The 27,324-nt window shown below is 37.1% G+C and overlaps 1 protein-coding gene across 2 annotated transcripts in view; it reads left to right on the top strand.

Moving 5' to 3' along the window:
• Positions 1–3,957: 3,957 nt before the first annotated feature.
• The window catches only part of LOC131080018 (uncharacterized), a 41,953-nt gene continuing 18,586 nt past the window's right edge, over positions 3,958–27,324 (top strand). Inside the window, exons 1-2 of one of the 2 annotated variants that reach the window (XM_058018090.2) lie at positions 3,958–4,225; positions 4,309–4,474. In XM_058018090.2, coding sequence (XP_057874073.1) covers positions 4,175–4,225; positions 4,309–4,474 — 217 coding nt within the window. In that variant the 5' untranslated portion in view covers positions 3,958–4,174. The remainder of the gene's footprint in view (positions 4,226–4,308; positions 4,475–27,324) is intronic. The other variant, XM_058018089.2, reaches the window with a different exon arrangement.

Below are 27,324 nucleotides of genomic sequence, written 5' to 3'. Positions count from 1 at the left end.
AGGAGTGAGGAGGGTGACAAAGCCATAGTAGTGCAAAATGCACCAAAGCAGTAAAAAACCATATCAATTTTAACACAACCTCTAAAATGCATCTATAATTAGATTAGTATGATACCAAATCCAAAATTTTAGACATGATATAATTTAATTAATAATAAATTATAGATGAAATAGAATTTCAATTATAATAAATGACTTCTAATTCTAATTATTTTTCTAATATTTTAGAATAAATTTAACTTCACTAATTTCTACCCTTTAAATAATTACACTGATAAGCGTAATTCTACAGTGGCACCACCGTTCTTATCCGTGAAAGAAAAACAAAAAGGATAAGACTATTGTTTTCTTCCTTATCCAATTAGAAATGACAACTTTCCTTTCACTTAGAGTGTTATTTAAATGGTTAAATTTTTGTTTGTTAATTGTTTAGAAGATAGATTAAACTATTTTATTTTTATGAAATTTGTTATGCACATGATCTTGATCTTAAATTTTAAGAAAAAGAGCAAATGGCTATGCTAGATATTGATTTATTTCTCTCTTTTTTTATCGATAAAATAGTTTTTGAATTTAAGATCAAGATTCTAGGCCTTATTCAAACTAGGTGGGGCTACAACTAGGGAGCCACCTCCTTAGATAATAAAGCACCAAAGTGCAAAGACCCATCAATAAGTTAGTCAATCATAATTTTTGTTTTCCTCCTCCCTATCTTGTGAATGAAAAAGCCTATTGAATGTTCCCTCCTTCATTGCTCGCTTCTCCTTCTTTTCCTTCACCACTTTCCAACCTTCCTCTTTCTTTATTGCACCCTACACTACCTCTCCCAGTTCCCATGTAGAAAATCTATCCCTATCATCCATGCCATGTGAGTTAGCATGCCTACCATCTTTTTCTTTAGCTTCGCCGCACTCAGCATTAGCATTGCCTTTTATTCAAAGTTATTTGTCCCCCCATGTTCTTTAAGTTTGAGGGATCCTCACTTTGCTTCTTCTTTGCAATTTTAGTAGCTTTCTTTCCCTTTAACTCCTTCTGGGTGATTTCATCTCCTTTGCCCACCGAATAGTGGTGGGTAGAGACATCCTTCTACCAAGTTGCATGTTTGTTATGGTTCCATTTGATACACTTAGTTGCTACATGTCATGTTTGGAAGCATTGTCTGCATCTAAAGGGGATGCCTACGTAATCCATCAACTGCATCCAACTTCCCTTAGTAGATTCCAAATCTAAATATGCATGAAGAGACCTCAATATGTCCATCTCAACCAAAATACGCGCATATGTAGTATGCAAGAAACTTAAGGATCTCTCATCCACCCCTAAGAATAGTCCCAATGTATTTCCTACAAATTCAAAATAAGATTCAAACCAATATTGTAATGGGAGATTTGGGAGTCTTACCTAGATAGGAATCTTGTCGAAGGATTTAGGGGTGGGGTTGAAAGTTGGGTACCAAGGTTTCAACATAAGTGTTTGTTTCTCCTCCTAGCTCTAAAGATACTCGCATAGGATTTTGTTCCTATCTTGTACGTAATTGAAAACCACCACAAAAATCCATAGGCTCTAGGGCATATTTGCACACCCTCCTCTAGAATGGGGCTCCAAAATTATTTTATCCACTTGTGTAGTTCTCCCAAGCTTTGCCATAACTGTTGAAATCGTTCTATCAAGCCTATCTTTTGCAAAATACTAGTCATTTTCAAAAGCTTCATTAGCTATCTCATCACCTAGACAAATCGTTAGTCTATTGACATTTGATGCACCCAAGAGAAGGCCTCGCTCTGCACTTGTGGAATGATCCATTCCTTTCAACCCCATTGTTGTGTGCCCTCCTCTATATTGAAACTTCATGTCCAACCGTGCCCCACTCCACACCTTATTTCCCTCTTGTCCATATTTGGTTGTCCGCTCTCCTATAATAGAAGGGGAAGAGCTTTTGATAGTGCCTCTCCCAAGTACTTATTTCTTACAAACCAAAGGAGACTTGGTTGCCAAATGTCTATATTGATTTGCAAACCTTGGGCCACTATATGGCCTTCTCCATTTCATAGAGTCAGCACTGTAGCCTCAAAAGTAATCGAAAACCCTAAGGACTGAAGAAACTCCCAATGGTGGCATCATTCCACTCCACAAAGTCGAGTCTTGCTTTAATTTTATTTTTAAAATTTGATCTATCAACATATTTTAAACTTTAAACTAATGGAGAATATATTTCTCAGACATTTGATTGAGAAGGTATGGGACACCCATGGAGGGGAAGACTTTTGTTGCTTTGTTGATTTCAAAAAAGCTTTTGACATGGTACCCAAAAGCAAATTGTGGAGTAGAATGGAAGAGTTGGAAATTCCAAAAAAAATATAGAGCTATTGTTCATAGATTGTATGACCAAGTATGGGCTAAGATACAAACCAAATAGGGATTCTTAAAATGCTTCAGAAGTGACATTGGGTTCAAGTAGGGCTGCCCATTATCTCCTACTCCATTTGGGATATACATTGACAAGTTAGAGGAATGTATAGACGAGTCTGGTGGTGGGGAAGTTCATTTGACCAATTATGTATAAAAGTTGCTTCTATATGTTGATGATCTTATTTTAATGGCAAAAGCAACATAAGATTTGAAAAAACACTTGAAGTCTCTAGAACATTTTTTCCATGAGGTGGGGATGCAGGTGAACTAGCTAAACCAAGGTCATAATCTTTACCTTGAAGAGAAAGTAGGTCCATAGAGAATTTTTTTTTGAGGGCAACCTCTTACAAATGGTTAATGAATATAAGTACCTTGGTTTGGACTTCCACAATAAACTCAACTAGGAAACACGTAGAGCAAAAAGCATCCAAGGGGGATGGAAAGCCTCATACTCATTCCAAAATTGATGTAGAAGAGTTGAATTATGGGACTGTAAAACTAAGAAAACTCTTTTTGGGATTCTTGTGGTTCCTGTGGTACTATACAAATGTGAGGTATGGGGGCAACAACACTACAACAAGGAAAGAGAGACAAATAAAGAGATTACAAAACATTTAATTACAACTAGCCTCAAGATTAAATCATCTATCCCATATGAGATTATCCTAGCGGAAGTAGGGGCTTTTCCTATTGAGGCATCAACTATGTTTTAGTTGCTAGGTTATTTAAGAAGGTTAGAAAACATGAGATACATTGCTGGCCAAAAATGACAACAAGAGAGAAACTAGATAGAAGGAAGAGCACATGGATGAAACAAAACATTAAATGGATGAATAAGTGGGATATTAACATAAAAGATTGCTTAAATAAAAATGGAGAAATAAAAAAGTAAGTGTAAGAAAAATTCAAAGAAAACATGTGGGCAGGTCAAATAGGGAGGAGAAAGGAATACTATATCGAACATTTCAATCCCACACATGACCATACACAAAAGAACTACATAGGAATGGACATAAAATGGAAGGCAAAAATGTTGATTGCACAAATAAGGACCAACTCATATCAACTTAGATGCGAAACAGGAAGATGGATGATACCTAAAGAGGAATGGGAAGATAAAAGATGTAGATATTGCACTCAAGGGGTGGTGGAGATAGAATGACATTACATCATGGAGTGCCCGACCTACAATGATATTTGGATCAACTATGTTGAGTCACTAAATGTAAAACACCTTGATTAACCTATTTGACAAATAAAAGATAACAAGGGTTGCTGATTTCCTAATCAAGATATGCAGTAGAAGATCCAAGATGTAGAAGGAAAGGGAGGTTTAGCAATCACAATATTTAATTTAAGCTTTACATGCTTCTTTTGCTAGCTATCTGAAAGTCCCATAAATTATCTGAATTCGTAGATTTTATAAAAACATTCATTCATTTCTTTTACAACTTTTATGGGAATGAAAAAAATTATATAAATTCAATTGCTAGTTAGTGTGTCCCACGGAACCTATATATAGGGGTCCACTTGCTAGTTAGAGGACACACGAGACCAGAAAAGAGGGCCGAAAAGTCTAGTGAACCTACGCTTTTATTATTCATGTGCATGGAGGGAAGCAGGCAGTGATAAGGCATAATGATCATACAAGAAGATTCGGGATGCACTGAGAGGGTACACCTCATCCTCACGTATTCCTCTTTTCCTGCCCCTCTTTGCACATCATTTCAAGTCATCATGTACAGGTGCGAGGGAGCATACAATAATGGTGAGAAAATTGCAGATTAAGGACTCAATCAATTTCCTTGAACCTCAGGTAATTCAATTCAATCTTATTTATTTTTTCATGCGTTGGAGGTATAATCGATTTGATTTTTAAACTCAAATTTGCATATGTAGGCTGCATTTTCGTTTCTGTTTGGGGACGACAGGTTCTTCAAAAAATATCACAGTGAAGTAAATGGCGATGATGATGCGGAAGCGAGCAACTGGAGTGAGGATGGAACACGGGAAGTGAGATATACAACACCTCTCTCGGCATCCAATTTCATATTGAAGGTTGCAGGTGTGTTTCCAAACCTTCTCCTCTCAATCCAGCATTTTGGGTTCCCTTAATTCAACTCATATTTATGTTTTTTGTAATGCGAAGCAGCTTTCGGGCCCCCTTTATTCCACTCTAAATTCATTTGCTTCTTTTTCCTGAATTTATCATGCGAAGCAGCTTTGGGGTCCTCTTAATTCCAGTCAAATTTATGTTTGATATGAATTCATTATTTTTAGCTTTTCATATAGAGAAATTTTAGGTGCTTTTTTTAATTGTTGTCTCAGATCCAGAGTTTGTATATAATACTATATTTGTTGTGGAAAAAATGATTAAATTATGTGTTACCAACATCTAATTTTGGGTAAAAATAGCAAAAATGTGCTTCACAACATCAAACAACCAACGCAAATTACTATCAAAGAAAATATTCACATGCATAGAGGAGAGTAAAATCAAATAGTTTAATTGATTAGCAGGCGATATTTTATAGAAGCTTACAGCTGGTAAATTGTCACAGACCTGTAAACCGGGTCGCGAAAATCACCGGCAAATTTAATTCGTCCCAGGGAAGAAATCGTCCCGTACCATTTGAAGTTGGTAGTATACCCATAGATATAAACTTAATCCGACGTAGAGTATTGCACCGAAGTCTAAAGTAGTGAGCGCAATTTAGTTTAGCATATGGCATCTAATTCCTCACCAAACGAGGTTGCATTCAAAGTCTATCATGATTATCCATTTTGAATTTCATTTAAGCAGAAATCGGCCATTGCAGCATCACCTTGGAAAATTGCATTGAAATGAAGAGGCAAAATGTCAGGTACGTTGAGACATCACCACCAGAGCTTGTTCAATGGGCCGATATTTTGTGTGGAAAATTTCACTATGAAAATTTGTCTCGTATTGGCTTCCAACTTTGAGATGATCGGAACTACCTTCTACTCAGTTGTGTGGCGGTAACAAAATTTATAGCAATCTACCATGCCATCATCACATATCATATCTTTAGTGCAGATCAAATCTTAGCATTCATTACTTCTCCCACCAACTTACTCTCCATTTCTCTGCTTTTTATCCATCGCCAGAACTTGAGTCTCTATTCATTTATTTTTTATTTGTAAAATATAACATATCCTATCTTACATTCATAATAATTTGCACAATTAAATATGAAATCCTTATTACTTCTTGATGAAATCAACCCAGAATTTGCAGTTTAATAGTTTATCCTCTAATCAGATATAATGTTTAGAATATAGCTCAGAAAGACTGAATTTATCTCCTGCAGTGGCTGCTAATCTATCTCTAAATCTGCATCAGTCTACTTCGTAATGAAATGCCCCCAAATCTGCTAGATATCCACCTTAGAATGCCACGACCAGCTGCTGGTTGAAAGTATATTTTAATTGAAATTGAAATTTATCGAATCTACACAATGGTGAGAGCACTCGAATTGTGGGTTTTTGTCCTCCAATTCCAAACCTAGAAGGTTTTCATCCTCAGGTTAATCGAACTATAGTTCCATGCTCCACAAGGAGTAGAAATTGGATAATAAAATGTTTTTTCAATATGCTCCTTGTCTTTGCTTGGTCTTTCATAAATGCCTTTTTCCTCCAATACGCCTAACTCTTCAAATGCCTATTAATTAATACACTTGATTATAATTTCATTTAGTGATTTATTTAACCCCTTTTTGGAAACGGCTGCCTTGAATTACTGATTGTTTTCACCCTTTGAACCATGTCTTCTAATTCCTTCGATTCCTTCTATTTCATGAAGTCATGATTTCAATGAAGAGCTATTCTTGATACGATGTGGCAACTGATCCCTTGAATGTTGCAACTAACCTTAATCACTTAATTGTTTTTTGTCTTCTCTGTGATTGTTAATTGATGAATTCACCTTGCACTTTGTCCTATAGATATTAAAATACAGTTGACTAATTAATCTTCAAACTGGATTAAATGAAACCCAATTGTAATCCCAAACTGAATTTAGCAAATTGATTTGCAGGGTTAGCCTAGGTTTAACTTTTAAGAGGGACATTACAATTGTACCCCAATAGAGAAAAGAAAATAGAGAGCAAAGTAGCAACATTGAAAAATGTCTCGAGATCCATTGATGATGAGAAGAGTGATAGGAGATTTGGTGGATGTGTTCACACTAGTGGGCATCCCCATCACTATCACCTATTGCACCAAGGAGGTAAAAAATGGTTGCGAGCTTAGGTCCTTTTCCTTTAAGCTCAAACCTCGCATCAAGTTTGGCAGCAATGCCCATGACTTTTACAGCTTCTACACTCTTGTAATTTCACTTACCATTTAATTCAATTCATTCCCTCAATTATTTGGCATAGTAGCTACCACACGAGTGTTGGCACTATGTTTTTGGATCATGATGGACCTTGATGTGCCTAGCCCTAGTGAATGCTTCGAGAAGTTTTCTAGCATTAGCATTAGTGGAACATGCTCTCAATACCAAATTTTTTTTATCTGGCTAGACATCTTGAGTAATGGTGATATCATCATGCATTTCAGCATTGCTGTTATGAGGCTCTAGACACAGGCCTACAAGGTCATGCATGACACTGTTGTGGTTGGAACAAAGGACTTGTCATCAATTACTGGAGTATCTCTCTTTGATAGATGTTATGATCTTTTCAACAAGGATTCCATTAGTGTGCCTCTGATTGCCTTCCATTTTCCAAATGTGCCATTTTGTATCTCTCAAAAAAAAAAAAACCCATCTTGGTCGATTTTATGGGACCCTTTTGTCTTGCCTTTGTGTTGGTGTCATTGAGTTTTTGTCATAACGAAAATATTCAACAAGAAGGAATTAGGATTTCATATGGTCTTGGTAACAGTCTTGTGGGATTTTCTTAAGTGTTAAAGTCTGTTGGTAGGGAAAATTCCTGTTGGATATGCTTAGTTGTTATGGAAGTATAGTAATTATTGCTCTTTACTTTTTAAGGTAAAGTTGAGTATGGAAATTAATTATAATTTATCTGATTTGTTGCTGCTAGTGGCATATAAGAATATCAGATATGTGTGGTTTGTTGTTGTACATGTTGTCATGTTGTATATGATTTATGCTTCGGATTCTTACTCTAGGCAGGAACATGCAGAAATGAATATTGAGCAAGGTTTTACTTTCCATAATTATCATATAACAGAGCTTATTAAATTAATGAAATGAAATGCTTCTCGATTGTCCTGTTGAATGGATTGCCAATTTTAATTGAATACAGGGAGTATAAAATAGTGAGTACAAGTAAGTCATAGAATGAGCTTTTATTTTCAAGGTAGGAAAAGAATTTTCAGCATGAAATTTTCAAGGCAGTAGTCCACCACAAATATAATGAGTGTGAATATGGGTTGCATACTGTCATACCCCCACCTGAGATCCTGATCGCAGCTTTAAATAATAAAAAACATAAGCAATTGAAATAATGGAAGGGGCTGACTAAAAATAGAAATAACTAAAATCGGATATGACAATTTAAAAGAGGGCTGAATAAAACTAATTGAGGGGCTGACTAAATTAAGGGCAATTTTCAAATAATAATAATTTCTTTAAGGGAGCTGACTTAGATTTGTTAGGTTAGCGCTAAGCTTTGAAGAGAGGTGTAACTCTTGCCAAGGGAAAGGGGTGTTATGAAAAGGTATGACTCTATCCAAATAAGAGATATAAAAGGAAGAACGATTCATGCACGAAAGGCACCGGAAAATCAAGGAAAATAAGCAGATATTAGCAGCAATTCTAAATAAGAGATAAATCTGATAAATAAATAGAACTATAGATCTATACATATGTGTTCATGCAATAGAGATCCCTGCAGAAATTATTAACCTTTGCAAGTAATCTAAATGCTTATCTTTACTATAAATATGTGATAAGGGATTCGTTTAATAATCTATTTGGAATTTAGAGAACGGATTGCAAATAGGAAGGACGTCCGACCTTCAAAGTTAACGAGACCCAAGTACGCTACGTCGAGATGAATGTTATGCTCATGGGCAAGGGGCTTACTGTGCCCTTGGGCTTGAGATCCCATCAATTACACCACCCTGAGATAAATGCTATGCTTGTAGACCAAGGGGCTTAGTGTGCCCTTGGGCTTGAGTTCCCATCAAGTACACTACTTTGAGATAGATGCTATGCTTGTGGGCCAAGGGGCTTAGTGTGCCCTTGGGCTCGAGATCCCATCAAGTATGCCACCCTGAGATAGATGTTCATGGGCAAGGGGCTTAGTGTGCCCTTGGGCTTGAACAAGGAGGATGGCCAGCCTCCAAGGTGAACTGAGGGATGGAAGGGTGGTCCACCTTCCATGCCCTCTCAGGACAAGGGCAACCAACCTTGAGACTACGGTTTCCAAACGTTTCAACGAATTCTTAATGAGGTTGTTATGGGAATCCACATTGGAATGGCTAATACCTTAATTAGATGTTAACATGAGAATGTTATATGACTTTATGATGTATATTAATGATTAAACAAAAATAGATGTTATATCGACTTATGATTTAATCTCAATTTCCAATTGGCTAATATTGTGTGTAAGACCTAAACCAGGATTAATCTTGTTAAAAGGCTTTTCAATTCGTAAATTTATACTCTTAACTATATTACATTTCTTATTTTTAGTTGAAATTGTGATTTTAGGGCAAAATTTAGGAATAACCCGATAAGGGACATTACAGTTGGTATCAAAGCTTTGATCTTGCCAGCCTGGAGGTTAAAGGGACACTCCAAAACACTTCTAAAAGTCTCTAACAAGTTTAACACTATTATAAGCAATAAAGTTTTTTTTTGATAAGTAACTTTTTTAATCATATAGTTGCTGTAACAGAATATATTCACTCCTTGCAGTGAACATTTACGCACGTTAGCAGACTGCTGTTTGTGAGATTTTGCCAAGATCAAGAGCTCAATGAAATGTACAAAATAGAGACACAATATAGGACAAGAATAAACTGTATTCTCATCAATAAAAAATGATCAATAATAATGATTCAATAATTACATACAATGTAGATGAGCTTGCTTATATAGGCAAGGCTAGGGATATGTGAGCACACAAACATGACATGTGGCTCAATAAGAAACAAGGGTAGGTAGGAAATAGGTGTGGGTAGGTAGCAAAAATAATATAATAGTCCACATGAGGTGGATCACCCACTGAATGTGGAGTGTAACAACAAGAGTGGAGTGTAACAACAAGATCAACACCATAAAAGGTGGAATTTCTCCTACACACACTATCCCAATGTGGCACAAACACCCAAGTGTCTCATATCCAAACTACTATGAAATTGCATTTCCTAAGTAAACTTAAGTAAAGTGTAATAATATCCAAGATGAATAATTATTTACACCAACACCCCCCCTTAAGTGCAACTTAGGGGAATGCACTTAAGTCTACAATGCAACTAAGCAATGCAAGATGGGTCCCGGCTACGAGGCCATGTTAGGTACCCATGTACAAATGCACATGCATGCAAACCAATGCAATGAAATCTCTCACAAAGTGGGGAAAGAGAGAAAAACCCAATGGGGAAAAACCCTCCCCCAAAAAGAGAGATGAAAAACATACAAGAGAACTCTCATAGAAGAATGTGAGGAACAAAACCCCATGTGAGGAAAAAGTCCCCCCCATATGAGAGAAGAAGAGAAGCTAGGAAGCCCCCCTTCAATGTGGAATCTGCACCAATGATAGAAGCTCGATGTATGAAGAAATTGCTCCATGAACGTCGAACAACATTCCTCCCCTTAGGAAGAAACAAAACCAAAGGTGTATCCATGAAGTTTCCCCAATCATGAAGGGAAGATGTATGAAGAAAACTCATGATGAAAGGAATCTCTGAAAACTGCTCAAGTGTCCCCATGCTGATGCTGAAAGATAACCCCTCCAAAGGTGGTAAACTGTGCCACACTGCTGAAAAAGGCATTCCAAGATCTAGTGGAGATGGATGTAGAACATGTCCCAAAGACTCACATGTCTCCTCAAAAAATAAAGAGACCTCCTCCAACTGTTGTACATAAGTATCCACAATCATGTCAACCTCGAAAGAATGATCATGTAGAGAATGAACAAGAGGGTCAGAGTGTGCCCTCGCAACAATCGAAGAAGGATCACCTTCATCAAAGAGAAGATGAATGTCATCAATGATGTCTCCCAAATCTGCAATGTAGGATTCCACAAACAAACCTGTAATATCTGTCAAGTAATCATCCCATGAATCTGAAGTTGGAAGACAATAAATATCCTGCTGCACTGAATCACATGAAGGCAAAATTGTCGCACTATCCGCATCATCAGGTGCAATAGGTGATGTGATATCAATATGAGGAGATGAAATACAAGACTCAAAAATGGGGTCACATGTGAGAATCCCCATGTTCAAGTGTCCAAAGTTCTCAAAATCTGAACCATCACAAGAAGTGTGATCATCATGTATAGAATCATCAAATGTGAAATCATCATCATCAACAAAATCTGAAAAGGAGTATAACCGAGATGCATGATCAACCACCCCAGTCGCAATGATAGCTCTAGTCTCCAAGTCTCTAATGAAAACTGAGTCAGGTGTGAACTCCACAACTCTCTTAGTTGGGCCATGTGTGATTTGATAGATAGAAAGGAGATTGTTTGTCAAGTGGGGTACACACAACACATCATTGAAGGAGTTATCCCCAATGTCAATAGATCCTTTCCCAATCACATCCATGTATGTATGATTGCCCATCAAAATCTGTGGCATGGTGCAAGGCTCAAATGTAGAGAACATAGACTGTGAAGATGCCATATGACGAGAAGCCCCTGAATCTAGAAGCCATCTCTCTGAATCATGACTGATAGTAGCACATAGAGCTTTTCCTTTTCTTGTTCCAAAAGAGTGAGTCTTTCCACTTGTAGAAGCCATGAATGCTTGCCCTTTTCCTTTTGAATGTGAGGAAGTGGAAGTTGATGAATCATCCTTCTTGTAGACTTTAGGCAAATCAATGTTATGCTTTTTGATGATATGTGTGAGCTCATCAATCTTCTTAGAATGGCAACGATGCTCCTCATGACCAATCTTTTTACAATAAGCACAAGTAGGTCTCTCTCTCTTTGGTGAATTATCTCTCTTGGAAGAGGATGAATCTCCTTGTTGTGGAGAAGATGGTGCTTCATCCTTAGGCTTTGATTGCCATTTCTTCTTGTTTGAGTTGTCCTTTTCTTGATTTCCTTTGTTCCCTTGATTTGCCACTAATGCTTGAGACTTAGAAGCCTTAAGAATGCCCATGCTTATCGACTTAGTTTGTTCCATCATCAACATTTCATTGAAAGCATCAAATGTAGGCATTTTGTAGCTTGAACCCATTGTCATCCTATGGGTTTGGAAACTAGAAACAAATGTTGCATATTCTTGTGGAAGCTTGCCCATCAAGTTGAATATCAATTGAGTATCCTTTTTATCAATGCCACAATCTTTGAGTTGTGCCCTCAACTCATTTGCCTTAGTGACATAATCTTGTATAGTATCAAAGTTCTTGGGATCTAACATGGTGAGATCACTATCAATTTGATATCCCCTAATCTCATCAACTTGACCATACAAGTCTTGAAACTTTTGCCAAGCATCCTTGATTAGAGCACATTTCTCAATATGAAAAATGAGATCCTTTGATACATACTTTCTTAAGGTACCAATTGCCATGATATTTTTAGTGAGCCAATCCAAGTGACCAACTGGATCAGCCTTAGGATCAGCTGGAGCAACAATAGTTCCATCAATATAATGAGTGAGTCCTTTTTCCGTAAGTTTACTCCATGCATCAATTTTCCAAGTAGCATAATTATGTGGAGTTAAGAGAGGATCAGGAAACTTAGAAGAACCCATAGCAGCAAAAAGGAAGGAACACAAGAGCACAAAAGCACAAGAGACACCCCCCCAAATTCAATCAATCAAAGTACCCCCCCAAAGTGATGATTTTGGCACTTTATACTTAGTGCGATTACAATGAGCCACTTGCAAAACAAGGCAAAGTGGACTTATGATGCAAATTTTACAACTTCTCAAATGAGATACAAGAGACTTCAATCAATAGTGCAATGAATCTAACTGAGATTCAAGCAAATATACAAGTACCAAGAGAGCCAAGAATGGCCAAAATCTGAAAGTACAATTTCTACTTACAATGGCATCAATCTAATAGCATCATGTAAAAGTAGACGAAAAAATACGCACTTTAAAAAAAAACGGCACCTGAAAAGGAGGTCGTATGACCCCAAACGAAGCCTCTGAAGTTGCAAAAACTGGGATTACTCAGGTACAGTCACCAAAAACTGCATTTTCTGAAAAATCCGTGCATCAAAATCAAAAAATTTCTTCACCACTGCAGAGAGCACGAAATTCTAGCCCATTTAAAAAAAAATTGCACCCAAAAAGGAGCAAAAATGAGCAAGTTATAGCCATTTGAAGTTGAACTGCAAAATCAAAAATGCAAATGAGAGGGGCCTGCAAAATTTTTGAAAAATGATGATGTGGCGCTGACGTCAGCAAGTCACTAGGTTAAATTTGACGGCTGTATGACCGTCGCAAAAACTTCGCCCCCTGCTGATTGGGCGTCTGTACTGTACGGACAATTGACATGGCAAATGACTGTGCAGGTCGTACCGTAAGGATTTGCTGACTGGGTGAGCCACGTGGCGTCAGCGTGGCAGATGATTGTGCGTACGGGCTGATGTGTCACAGTGTACGGATTGTACCCGCGGGCTAGTGGCCGCCTGCCACGTGGTGGGCGCGGGTGCTCCGGTCTGGTTGACCGCCGGCTGTGGAAGCGGCCGGAGCCGAGGGAAGCCGGCAGCGGCGGGGGAGCTGAGGCGCTCGGGCGGCGTGTGGTAGCAGGCACCGGAGAGGAGGAGCGGGCGCCGGAGAGTGGAGCGCGGGATGTGCAGAGTGGCCGGCGGGAGCGTCCGGCGCGGCGGCGGTGTGACGGTCTGCGGGTACAGGCTGACAGCGCTGCAGCAGGTCCGGACCTGCAGAGTCCAGTAGGCAAGTACGCGCAAAGACAGACAGACCTGCAGTACGGGGTCACGGGGGGGGGGGGTTTGCGGACCCCCCGAAAACTTGCTTTTTGTTTTTTTTAATTTTTCTTTGATGATTTTTTTTTTGAAATTTTTCAATTTTTTTTTATTTTTTATTTTTTGAAAAAATTTCAGAAAATAATTTTATTTTTTTTTCGAAAAATATAATAAATTTTTTTCGAAATCCGTACGATTATAGTAAAATTGGCGAAAAATGTTTTCTCACCAAAATAGGCCGACTTTATAACCAAAATTCTTGGAAACGGCCTTCTGGACACAATGGCGGGGTCATATCTGGTCTAGGATGCCTCCAAAAGATGCTGCTCCTCAAATCTGCCTCTTGACGTCGCAATAATGCCTCTTCAAGACGAATCAATGAAGCCCCAATAGCTCTGATACCATGTGATATTTTGCCAAGATTAAGAGCTCAATGAAATGTACAAAATAGAGACACAATATAGGACAAGAATAAACTGTATTCTCATCAATAGAAAATGATCAATAATAATGATTCAATAATTACATACAATGTAGATGAGCTTGCTTATATAGGCAAGGCTAGGGATATGTGAGCACACAAACATGACATGTGGCTCAATAAGAAACAAGGGTAGGTAGGAAGTAGGTGTGGGTAGGTAGGAGAAATAATATAATAGTCCACATGAGGTGGATCACCCACTGAATGTGGAGTGTAACAACAAGATCAACACCATAAAAGGTGGAATTTCTCCTACACACACTATCCCAATGTGGCACAAACACCCAAGTGTCTCATACCCAAACTACTATGAAATTGCATTTCCTAAGTAAACTTAAGTAAAGTGTAATAATATCCAAGATGAATAATTATTTACACCAACACTGTTTGACACTTTTCCTAGAAAACAACAAAATAATCATAGGCAGATGTATAGTACTATTGATGACTAAACTATATATACATTATGTAATGTATAAACTAGAACATTCAATGAATAATATTATCACATATACACCTTATGTAATTATAGTTGTCTGAGTCGAAGAGACTAGCGGGTACTTGAAAAAATTTATTCCCCTAAAATGCCATTTTGTGACTTTGAAGCTTGTTGAAAATATCATTTCTGAAACTACAAAGAAATCAATTTGCATATAATAATCAACCAAAACCTGATGACTCGTATATTCATCTACATGTTGTCATGGTGGTTTATGACAGAACTATTCTAAAATGTGGACAGTTAGGCCCACACTAATATCGCTTTCCTCATCCACAGTTAAATTCCTGTTAATGCCTCTGCTCTGGGCCGTAAGCTAAATGTTGACTACCCACTATGGCATCTTCTGATACATTTTGTTGAGGGTCTACCACATCCTCAAATTTTGATATCCAGTTACCTGTCTTCTAAATTGACTAATATTTATACCCATTAGCATTAAAGAAAATAATTAGGTGAAGTATGTGACAACTTGTGTCTTACCTATTTTATAAGTCCTCTTATTCAGAAGGAATTTAAGAATTTCTATTGAAGAAGAATACATGCACCATAGTTATTATCTGAGAAAATTGCTGTTCTTTGCTGGTTCGGCACAGTGTCATGTGAGCTGCTGATTGTGTAAGTAGTGGATTTGCCAAAAATAGAAAAAACACCAAGCTTTAAAAACTTGCATATAAGTTGTCTTCTTCGTGAGGAAACTTCAGTTCACCCTGAGTCCCCAACAACCTTGTATACAAGTCTTCAATGTTCCATAACTGATGAAAGGCAACTTGAAACTCCTTGACTTAAATAGGGAAAATTGACCTTTCAATCTTGCAGATCAATAGGTGAAGGTGATACTTATATGTAAGTGTTACAACCATAAACCTGAGGGTTGACTGCCATGATATGGCCAAAATCTTAAATAATCAAATGTATCCATATATTGCAAACAAACCTACCAATTACTAAAAGCTAGAACCATAAGTGCCTGGCAACTCAATAACACATTGCACAAGTGTTAATTCCTGAATTTGTTGGTTTCAGGTCAATAAAAAAATGGAATGTGCATGGATAAACCTTTCTTCAAGTTAGAAGAAAAAACTCCCTTGTAACTAAAGCTAAACTAAAACCTAGAACTTATGAAGACAATCTCTAGTTTTACACGATATGTACAAGTTAGATCTTATGGTTTGAGCATGCATAGCAATCAAAGTAAAGAACTTGCCTATGTTTTGGTTCTTGGGTAAGGGCACGATGCTTATCAACATTTCTACTCAAGATGAGAGATTTCTATATATTTTCTTGAAACTTAACCTACAACAAATAACAAATGTGTGTTAGTATAAGGTTGCAATGTTAATGCCCGATATGATAAATTTACCAATTATAACAAGTAACTTGAGCTAGACACCTCAACCTTCATGGTTACTTATACAAGCCAACTAAAGATTTTGATATTAATCATGTTGCATTGAATATTCCCCTATAATTATGAACCCAACCAAGTTACATGATTGTTTTATCTTTGAAGTAATTACCTTCAGTTTTTCCATCTTCCACATTCTTGAAATCAAAGTAAATAGGAATCTAAGGGTCCTGACATACCTAGTTAGGAAGAGTATTTGTGTTTGTGGGGATGTGTCTGTTGACTCTTCATCTTCACATCTTATTAATATTCCATCCCCTCAAACAAGATTATAATTAATCAATTGAGCCAAGAATACCATTGATTGATGAACAGATTAAAGATAAGAAACATAATTGAACTGAAGCTGCTGAAACAAACTCCATTGATTCACTTCCGAACTTAATGACAAAGCTTTTCAATACACTGAAATCATTTAAAGGAAAAACAGTTTTCCCCAATACATAGTACATACACAAGATTATATTCAATATCACAAGTTTATTCAGTACAAAGCTAACAAGTGCATCCTCAAATCAATGTCTTTCCAATATCAGAAACAACTATCCCATGACAGCTGCCACATCTACAAATATGTTATAAGGATATCTTTAAACCAGATCTTTACAATTAACAATCATTGGGGTAAATACGATCTAATGGAAAGCCAACTCCAAATCACTTAGAGCTTGTGAAAATACTTTGGAGTATATATGCTTGCTACCCAAATAAAACAAAGTAGTCAAATCTATCTCTAAACTCGTAATGTAGGATATACCCAAGCATATCTCTGAATATCACCAAAATTCATATATGATGGCTTCTACAAAACTCCATGATATAAAGTTCAATGTTATATGTCACAAACTAATTAGATTTACTCATGTCTTAATAAAATCAATTCCTCGAGATCTAGAAACACTCCTCATCATTAAATTTATAAAAATAATATTATATTTATTGTACAATGGGAAACTTAATTGTCGTCTTAGTTGTCATCTTAGGTTATTTTTAGTCTTAGAGTTAAAATGGCTTGTCGCTATTTTTAGCTTTAGTTAATCGATTGTTTCTTTTTAGAAACATTGCCATGTAATCTCTATTTAAGGAGCCTTCGTCTCCTCTGTTTAATATTGAATTATCTGAACATGGTATTAGAGCGGGTCGATGGGCTTTTTTAGAGTTTGGCGAATTTTTCGTGACCTCTTACCTAGAATTTATTCCAGAAATTTTTTTAATTGTTTTTTAATGAAAAAATGATTCTGCAATTTTCAAAAAAAAAATTGGTGATATTTCGAGGGTTTTTGAAGTGGCAAGAATTTCCATTTTTCACCTCTAGGTTTGAGCCTGCGTGCTTCTTTTTGGCGTTAGCTCTATCTTAGAGTCGCATCGTTTTTTCGTGGCAGGTTTTTTGTTTTCCACAATTTTTTTCGTGACATTGGTGATTTTTGCGCAATTGATTTCCATTTCCGTGTTCAATTTTTTTCATTTTTTTCCATGCACGATTCCTGTTAATTTTAGCACTTTCAGATTGACATAACTCAGAATTTAGACTTAGTTTCTAATTAGTTTGTTTAACTGAAAGAAAATGACAATATAGAAATGAACAAATTGAGAGCAAGACACAGTTACCCTGGGAAAACCTCCTAGGAGGAAAAACCCAGCCAGAAAAGATCCTTAGATCTGATTATGGATTATAGTTATGTAATCATTACAACACTTATCTCATGTATTTGCAGATTCAGATGTTGCTGTCCAAGAGGTATGAAGTGACTGCCTTCAACATTCACTTGCTGTCATATGAAGAATAGATGCTGCTGCTCCCTTATCCAGATTGTAGGCTTTTAAGGAATTTGTTGTGTATGACCTAGATGGCAGTCCTTCAAACAGTTCGCTTTGTATGCATAAATGACTGTCCTTCAATTAATTCGCTGTATATGTATAAATGGTAGACCTCCAATCAGTTTGTGGTGCATACACTGAATGTTGCCAATACCTTAAGATGAATTTCGCACCTCCTAATGGTGGATGAGGGTTGCTGTAATTGCAGATGACTGAAGTTCGCACTTATGCAAGCATAAGGATTTTCGCATAAGATAAGGGAGCTCCTTAACTTGAATGAATAACGATGAATCTTAATCTTTATTTATATGTGGAGCGAAACCCCTTAGCTAGGTCGGCTTTCCCAAATAATTAACTTTTAATTATTTCCTTTTAATTGCCTTTATTTAATAGGGTCGGCCCTATTTGACAGCACGTTGAGTTTTTGGGTTGAGGAGTGGGTTGTAGCGTGAGGGATAGGGCCACGTTTGAGGGAAAAGGGGCTAGCCCCTTTTTGGGCGGATTCCAATGTTGCCCAAGGCAATATGAATCCGCCCTTCCCTAATTAATATCAACAATTCCTTCGGGCCAGCATTTTAGTGTTTAGCAATGACCTAAGTTGTCATAGCGATGGGTTCTACTGCCAATGATGGGTTTCACGGCTCCTGTGGTGATGTTTTTTTCTACGAGTCCTTTTGTTGGTGACAAGTATCATAGACATGTGCCTAGGGTTTTGTTGCAATATAGGTCATCCCGTTTTTGCCGCATGAAGGTGTTTTCATGTGAGGCATTATTTTGGAGCATTGGGTTTTCACGATTTGTCCTAAAAAAAAATTTTGATCGTTTTTTATAATTTTTCTCCTTAAAAAATTTTTTGAAAGGGTTTTCTGATTTTTTGCCAGAAAAAATCATGGGAGGGTTTTTCACCTTTTTTTCCAACAAAAATGTGGTGTTTTGTGGTTTGGGTTTTTATTGATTTTTCTCCTCAAAAACCGTGTTTGGTTTTTTCAATTTTGTCCTCAAAAATCATCTATAATTCGCGAAGATCGCGTGGGATTTTGGTTATTTGGGTTTATAAGTTTTTCCTAAAAAAATTATTGGTAGGTTTTTCTAATTTTTTGTCCTAAAAAAATTATTTGTAAGGGTTTCTAATTTTTTCGAGCGTTCCTATTTTAGGGTTTTTACCATTTTCTCCAACTTCAGGTTTTAGGTATGACGGTTTTTTCACAAAAATCATGGTATCTTGCAGTCTATTTTGGGTCGCACCTAGAGTTGCTGGGGCGAACATCTGCAAATGTGGTATCTTGTAGTCTGTTTTGAAGTTGCTGGAGCGAATAGTGCTCAGTGCTCATTTGCAAAAGTTTTTGCGATTTTTGTCAAAATCGTGTTTGTTGCTCTTTTTGGAGGGTTTGCCGATGTTTTGTCAAAATCATGGTTTCAAAGTTTTTTTTCAGCTCAGTAATTCGTGTGTGACGGTTTTGTAATTCGCGTGTGAGGGGTTACATTAGGTTGGACGGCTTCTGATACTCTTGGTCATTAACATTCTGCAGATCCAGGGAGGGTCTCAACAACATCGAAGTGTTATGAAGAGAAGGGGCAGCCTTCTTTGCATTTGTGATCAAAGACTTGTAGTCTGTAGGGTAGTGAGTACGATGACCATTAAGGGGGGGGTATTAAAATGCTACTATATTTATTGTATAATGGTCATCTTAATTGTTGTCTTAGTTGTCATCTGAAGTTATTTTTAGAGTCTTAGAGGTAGAATAGCTTCACTTTTTTTAGCTTTTGTTTTAGCTTCAATTAACCGATGGTTTCTTTTTAGAAACATTGTCATGTAATCTTTTTTTAAGGAGCCTTGTAATTGTCTATAAAAGACTTGTTATTCATTCAATAAAATACATTGATTTTTGGTTTCATGGTATTAGAGCGGGTGACTAGTCTTTTAAAACATTTCGTGCCTTAGCTACTTGGAAATTATTCCAGATATTTTTTTATGAAAAAAAATCTGAGTTGCTATTTTCAGATTGTGGAAGGCGTTTTTTTGAGGGTTTGAAATCACATTTTTTTTCTTCAAGGAAAATCACAATTTGTTTAATTCAGATCCGTCCGTTTTTTTTTCTTTTTCAGCGGCACGAATTTTTGATGGCGGTTGTGTTCTGCAATTTGCGGATTTTGTGGGTTTCCTGCGTTTTTTGTGGACGCGGCTTAGGTGTTCTGCACACTTTCCTACAGGCAGCGAAATTTTAGAGTTAGAATAGCGTGTCGCTATTTTAGCTTCAGCTAACCGATTGTTTCTATTTAGAAACATTGTAATGTAATCTCTATTTAAGTAGCCTTCATCTCCTCTATTTAATATCGGATATTGAATTGTTTGAACAAAATTTTGAAAGGTGTCAACTTAGAATCTATTTCCTAAAAATTCCTCTTGACAGGTAAAGGGAAAACCTCTTCATAGAACCCCTTGTAAGTCAAAGAGAGTCTGAAATACAAATGCCAAACCAATAAATCAAACTTATCCCATATGTAACTAGGTTATGAATTTTGGATTTTTCAAATTAATGAGGAGTTTCAGTCAAGATTACCCTACCACGGTAACATGACTAATCTAACATAATACAAGATCTATCACACCCCTTGTCAATTCAATTTAGTCACACAAAACGAGCAAGGTTGTGAAACAAAAAGACAATTCCCCAAAACCTTCTTGACAAAGAACATTGCATAGATGTGTGTCATACTTCTAATCCTCATCTTAATATTGTTAGATTTTAGATCAGACTGATAGCAATTAAACAAATGAACATAATGAACACTGAGTACCCTGGGAAAACCTCCCTCTTGGAGGTGAAAAACCCAACAATTAATCTCAGCTTATATTAGACAATAATCAATATGAGTCTTTACAAATCTGCTTCAACTCTTGAAGCACTAAGAACAGCAGTATATACACAGCAGTATAATGAATCCGAACTAGGGCATACACAACAGTATGATAAACTTATCTGCAATATATTTGACTGGAGATGATTTGCTATCAAGGAGTCAATTCGCTGACCATGAATGAAGATTCGCTGCTCCAGATTTAGTTCGCTGTTCTTGGAGATGAATTTGCTGCCCCTGGAGATGTATTTGCTGACTGGATAACTTCGCTGCTGATGAAGGATGTAATTCGCTGTCTTCAAAAATGTGTCCTATGATGTATGAATGAACCTTGTATAAATATGTGACTTTAGCCACCTAATTCATCGTAGGTCAGCTCACAAGGATAATCAATTGATAATAATATGATGCTCTAAACTTGGCACCCGATATAGGGTCAGCCCCATTGCATGTACAAGTTACAATGTCCAATATAGGATTAGCCCTATTCACAAGTTACATTGCCCATTATAGGGCCAGATCAAGACACAAGTTACATATTGATTTTGCATATTAATGTGACTAAGGCCTATAGGCCAATTAGTCACCCACAAGTGCTAGGTCGGCCCTAGAAGGAATCCAACCTAGCTACAAACATCAACAAATATGTGGAAAGTTTTCTCTTGCTTCGACTCGAAGAGATATTCATAGGGCCCACCAAATCAGTTTTTGCAAATACCAGTAATGCTTTTACAAGATAGCCTTGCTCCTCTTAGTAAGACGAGAGAAAACTTGTCTTAAAATTACAAACCTTGCAAATTTCCAAATGCCTTGGGTAAGTTATTAGTTGTTGACAATAACATATCCTGGTTCAAATTTGTAACTTGAGATGATATTAGAGTAGCGCAGCGGAAGTAAATTGTGTGATAGATTTTAATAAAAGGTGAAATAGAAGTTACAAAGGCCAAGCCATTTCTGATTGAGGATCATCTCGAGCACTCCCTTCTTGGTCATCACAATTTGAATTGCTTGTGAACAAGCAATCTTGGGAAGGGCGGACTGTCATTCTCTCTCCGGAGATTATGATTGCAGCTTTAAATAATAAAAAACATAAGCAATTGAATTAATGAAAGGGGGCTGACCCAAAATAGAAATAACTAAAATCGGCTATGACTATATAAAAGAGGGCCGAATACAACTAATTGAGGGGTTTGACTAGATTAAGGGCAATTTTTAAATAATAATAATTTCTTTAAGGGAGCTGACTTAGATTTGTTAGGATAGTGCACAACTTTGGAGAGGTGTAATGCTTGCCAAGGGAAAGAGGTGTTATGAAAAGGTATGCTCAAAATTGATTGCTCAAATTAATTGGATAATCTATTCAACGATGTACAAGTGTATATATAGAGATTACAAGACGATGTTCTAAATTAAGAACAAGTCGTTTAAGTGAAAACTAACAAGCTAAAAAGCTAAATAAAGCTTAATAATAAAAAGCTAACTATGCGTCTATAATAAGAAGCAATAGTTTCCAATAGTTTCACTTAACGTACTAAAAAAGCTAAACAAGTCGACTAAAAGCTAAATAGCTAAATAAGTCGACAACTAAGATGACCACTAAGAATAGAAGATGACCATTATAGAATAGATATTAATATTATTTTAACACCCTCCCTAATGGTCATCAACTCAATACCCTACAGAAGACACTGCAGGTGTTGTGATCACAAATGCAAAGAACACTCTGCTGCTACGGAGACCCTTCTAGGATCTGCAGAATGTAGATGACCAAGAGTACCAAAAGCCATCCAAGCTAATTTAGTCCTCACACGCGAATTAGAGATCTGGCACACGCGATTTACTGAAGCCTGAAACCATGATTTTGAGGAAAAAAATCAGCAAACCCTTTTGCAGAAGAGTACTGAGCATTGTTTGCTCCAGCAACTCCTAAACAGACTGCAAGATACCATGGTTGCAGATGTTCGCCCTGACAATGCGACCCAAACTAACTGCAACAAAGCACGATTTTTGAGGAGAAAAATCGATCAAAACTAGAGAGCTTCGTGAATCACAAATCCCATGCGAACTTCGCGTATTACAGATGATTTTCGAGGAAAAAATCGTAAAATCCAACAAACAATTTTTGAAGAAAAAATCGTGAAAACCTAGAAATCCCACACAAGCTTTGCGGATTATAGATGATAATTTTTATGGAAAAAAATTATAAACCCTGTGAACAATTTTTGAGGAAAAAAAATGTGAAAACCAACAAACAATTTTTCAGGTTGAAAATCGTTAAAGCCTACTAAACAGGAAATTTGCTTATCACAAAGCATAGAAGGTTGACTCCTCTTCAGAACGCTTTGCAACATGAACCTGCTCCTGTTCCTGAGACCCTCCTAGCCTAGATTGCACGGATGCCAACAATTTCCTACAATCTTTCTTCATATGGCCAAACTAGTGACAATAGTTACACTGTACACTTTTCTTCTTCGAAGACTGCGGATATTGACCTTGCCCCTTGTGCTGGAAGGACTGACCTTTGTAAAGTTATATTCAATTGCAATAAAAGAACTATTATATATATGTGATAATATTGTCTAATATTTTATTGTTTCATTTGCAGGCTGAAGGAGAGAGATCATTTACGTTTTCTATGTCTTCTCCAAATGATTCATATCGGGCTTTATATGTTTAGAGGACCGGTCAATGGATGTCTTGACCGGTCATGTCATTTAGACATGACCGATCAAGGCACCCATTGATCGGTGCCTCTTCATAGTGCACATCCCGATCTATGTTATGTTTGGTAACTAACATTAATAATTAAACTCTTGTTCGAAGCAGTGTTTAGGTAAGATGCTTTGTTAATGGCCCGAACAGGTTTATGAACTAAACTCGATAACAACAACATTCTATATGCTATCGGGTTAATACCTCGATAGCATATTAATGCCGATCCATTTATGGATCGACATTAATGTGCTATCGGGTTACTAGCCCGATAGCATTAGATCGATGCTTAACTATGTTAAGCAAGTCGTTGATCTAATCGTTCTTTTATCAATGTCAATATCATAATCATGATCAATGTTGTAATCCGATAAACATATTCAGTTTGGAAAGCATAAATCAGATAGCATAATCAAAACAGAACAAAGGAGATTAATAGGTTAGGAGAGTCTTATCTTGCAGAAGCTACTAATGCATTAACACTCCCTCTTAGCTTTGGAAGATAGATAAAGTAACTTGCATCACATTTCTTTTTCATAATGTCAGTCTCCAAAATATATATCATCAATACACCTGATATGAAGTATCATCAGGACACAAGATACAAATATAAAACATCACTCTAACCATGTGATATAAAAGATTCATTATTTCATTATGACAAGATATCACCTGAACACGTGATATCAGTATTGCCTAAACATGCAATACTAAGGATAAACATATGAGGATGATTAAATTCTCATCTTATCCAAGTTGTGATATGTGCACAAGCATTTTATACAAATGTTTTATCACAACACCATCATGGCACATCCATGACATACCAGAGATCCAACATGATAACTGGTTAGAGAATCATAAGATCGTCACTTTATGATTTCTGTATACAAGTGTTCATTATCTGAGAGATCGTCACCTCTTAGATATGAACAAAGGGGGTGAAACCCAGAATGTCTCAACATGACAAAAGAAGTTTACACATTAAACATCTTATTTACAAAGTAGATTACCTTTCTATCATACCTAAACCTTTTCTGAAGTGATCAACCTTCACTCTGGAAAGTGGTTTGGTCAGAATATCTGTAGTCTGATCTCCTGTGCTAACATATTCCAATTTGATCACATTTTTGTCTACCATGTCTCGCACATAATGGTATGGAATCTCAATATGCTTGGATCTGTCATGAAATACTGGCTTTATAGAAAGCTTTATGCAGCTCTGGTTGTGACAGTGGATGACAGTGGGTTTCATAGGTTCACCAAATAGTCCCACAAGCAACTTCCTAAGCCACACTGCTTCTCGAGCAGCCATGGAAGCTGCAATGTACTCGGCCTCGGTGGAACTCTGAGCTACAAAAGACTGTTTTCTGCTGATCCAAGATATCATGGTTGATCCCAAACTAAAGCAACACCTTGAAGTGCTTTTCATGTTAGTCACACTCCCAGCCCAATCCGAGTCTGTAAATCCGTGTAGGTCTAGATTGACTTTCTCATATTTGAGACCAAGGTTTAGAGTACCTTGTAAGTATCTCATAAAGTGTTTCACTGCAATCAAGTGAATTTCCTTAGGCTCACACATAAACTGACTTAAGGCATTGACAGCATAACAGATATCTGGCCTTGTATTCACTTGATACATCAGGGACCCAATCATCTGTTTGTAGAGTGTAGGATCAGTGGATTGTGACTCTGTTGCTACTTCTCTAAGTTTATGTAAATTTGTTTCCTTGGGAGAGGTCATAGGTCTACAGTTATGCATTCCGAATCTCTTCAAGATGTCCAAGGTATACTTTCCTTGGTTTAGTATAATATTGTTAGAATTCTGCCATACTTCCAATCCTAGGAAGTAATGAAGGAGTCCTAAGTCCTTCATATCAAATTCTTTGGATAGATCATTCTTGCATTGATCTATAAGATGATCATTTCTTGTGATTAATAAGACATCAACATATAAAATCAACATTAGCATATCACCTTTATTTCTTTTGTAGTAGAGATTAGGATCTGCATCATTTTTATAGAAACCTAGTCCTGAGAGATAGGTGTCAATTCTTTCATACCAGGCCTTGGGGGCCTGTTTAAGCCCATAGAGAGCTTTCTTGAGTCTGCACACATGAGACTCTGCATCATAAATTTCAAACCCTTCAGCTTGCTCTAGGTAGACTTCTTCTGAGATTTCACCATTTAGAAATGTTGTCTTATCATCCATTTGGTGTACCTTCCATCCTTTTGTTGCTGCAATGGCTAATACAGCTCTTACTGATGTATACCTGGCAATAGGTGCAAAAGTTTCTTCATAGTCTATTCCCTCCCTTTGTGAGAAGCCTTTGGCCACAAATCTAGCCTTGTGTTTCTCAATACTGCCGTCTGCAGCATGTTTGATTTTAAATAACCATTTAGATGAAACCACAGATTTCTTGGTTGGCCTAGGAGCAATTTCCCAAACATCATTTTTCATAATGGATTGATACTCTTCAGACATGGCATCCTTCCATACTTGATGTTTAAGTGCATCTGATACATTGTTTGGTTCATTTTTAGAGAGATCATTCATGAGAGCAACATAGCTAGTGAATTTATTAGGTCTTTTGCTTTCCCTGAAGGTTCTTGAAGGAGCAACAAACTTCTGAGCTTCTGCTACAGTCTTGGTGGCCCATAGAGGTCTTTTCTTGAGGTTTTCTCTAGGTGCATTTATATAGACAGGACACCCAAATATCCTAAGGTGGCTGATATCTGGTTTTAGTTTGGTAAATACTTCCTCAGGAGTTTTATGTTCAAGATGAGAGTGAGGACATTTGTTTTGTATATACACAGCAGTGTTAGTTGCTTCTGCCCAAAGATTGATATTTAGATTCTGATCAAGAATCATGGCTTTGGCAACTTCTACAATTGTCCTATTTTTCCTCTTAGCTACCCCATTTTGTTGAGGATTATAAGGTATTGTTAACTCCCTCTTAATCCCTGAGTTTTTACAAAAATCTCTAAATAATTATGATGTGTATTCCCCCCCATTATCAGTCCTTAGGGTTTTGATTTTGTTACCTGTGTAGTTCTCTGTCAGTGATTTAAACTCTTTAAACCTACTAAAGATCTCTTCTGATTCTTTACACTTCAGAAAGTAGATCCAAGTTTTCCTAGAGTAGTCATCAACAAAAATTACATAATACAAACATCCTCCTAGAGAGGAAGCGGACATGGGTCCACATACATCAGAATGAACTAACTCTAATACTTTGCTTGTTTTCCTAGTACTATTATGGAAGGCACCCTTGATATTTTTACCTAGGGCACATCCCTTGCATGCCTCTGAATGATATTGTTGCAACTTAGGTAAACCTGTGACAAGGTTTCCCATAGATGACAAAGCTCTATAATTCAGGGGGCCTAGTCTTCTATGTCAGACCTCATTTGCATTTGTTGCTTCATGAATTAGGGCTAGATTGGGCTCTGTGCACAGCTCATACAAATAGCCTCGTCTTTGACCAATGACTTTAGCTTTCTTGATGGAAGAGTTTCTCGGCCAAGCCAACACCTTGTTCTCTATGAAGGTTACTCTGTATCCGTTATCTTCTAGGGCTGATATGGAGACTAGATTTCTCTTGATACCGAAGACATACAGTACTCCTTCGAGTTGCAATGATATGCCTGTCTTCAGTTTGATGGTGCAGGAACCAATTCCTCTAACTGGATGTGAGGAATCATCTCCGATGGTTACTTCCTCTTCATTATCCTCTGTCATGGAGTCTAGCACTTCTCTAAACCCTGTAATGTGTCTGGATGAACCACTGTCGATCACCCAGGAGTTAGATTTATTTGATGCATGGCTTGTAAGTGCTGAGTAGAGGACATAGTTTTGGGAGTCATCTTCTCTTTTAGATCTTCCTGCTCTAGCAAATGTGGCTTGTTTGGCTCTCTCTGGACATTTTGCAACAAAGTGTCCAAACTTATCGCACCTATAGCATTGAATATGTGATAGGTCTTTCTTTGAAGTGTTCTTGCCTTGATGACCCTTCCTCTTCCTAAA

Source organism: Cryptomeria japonica, chromosome 3 (genome assembly GCF_030272615.1).
Source record: "Cryptomeria japonica chromosome 3, Sugi_1.0, whole genome shotgun sequence".
Taxonomy (NCBI): Eukaryota; Viridiplantae; Streptophyta; class Pinopsida; order Cupressales; family Cupressaceae; genus Cryptomeria; species Cryptomeria japonica.
Note: the sequence above shows the minus strand (reverse complement) of the source record. Positions and strands in the feature narration are given on the sequence as shown.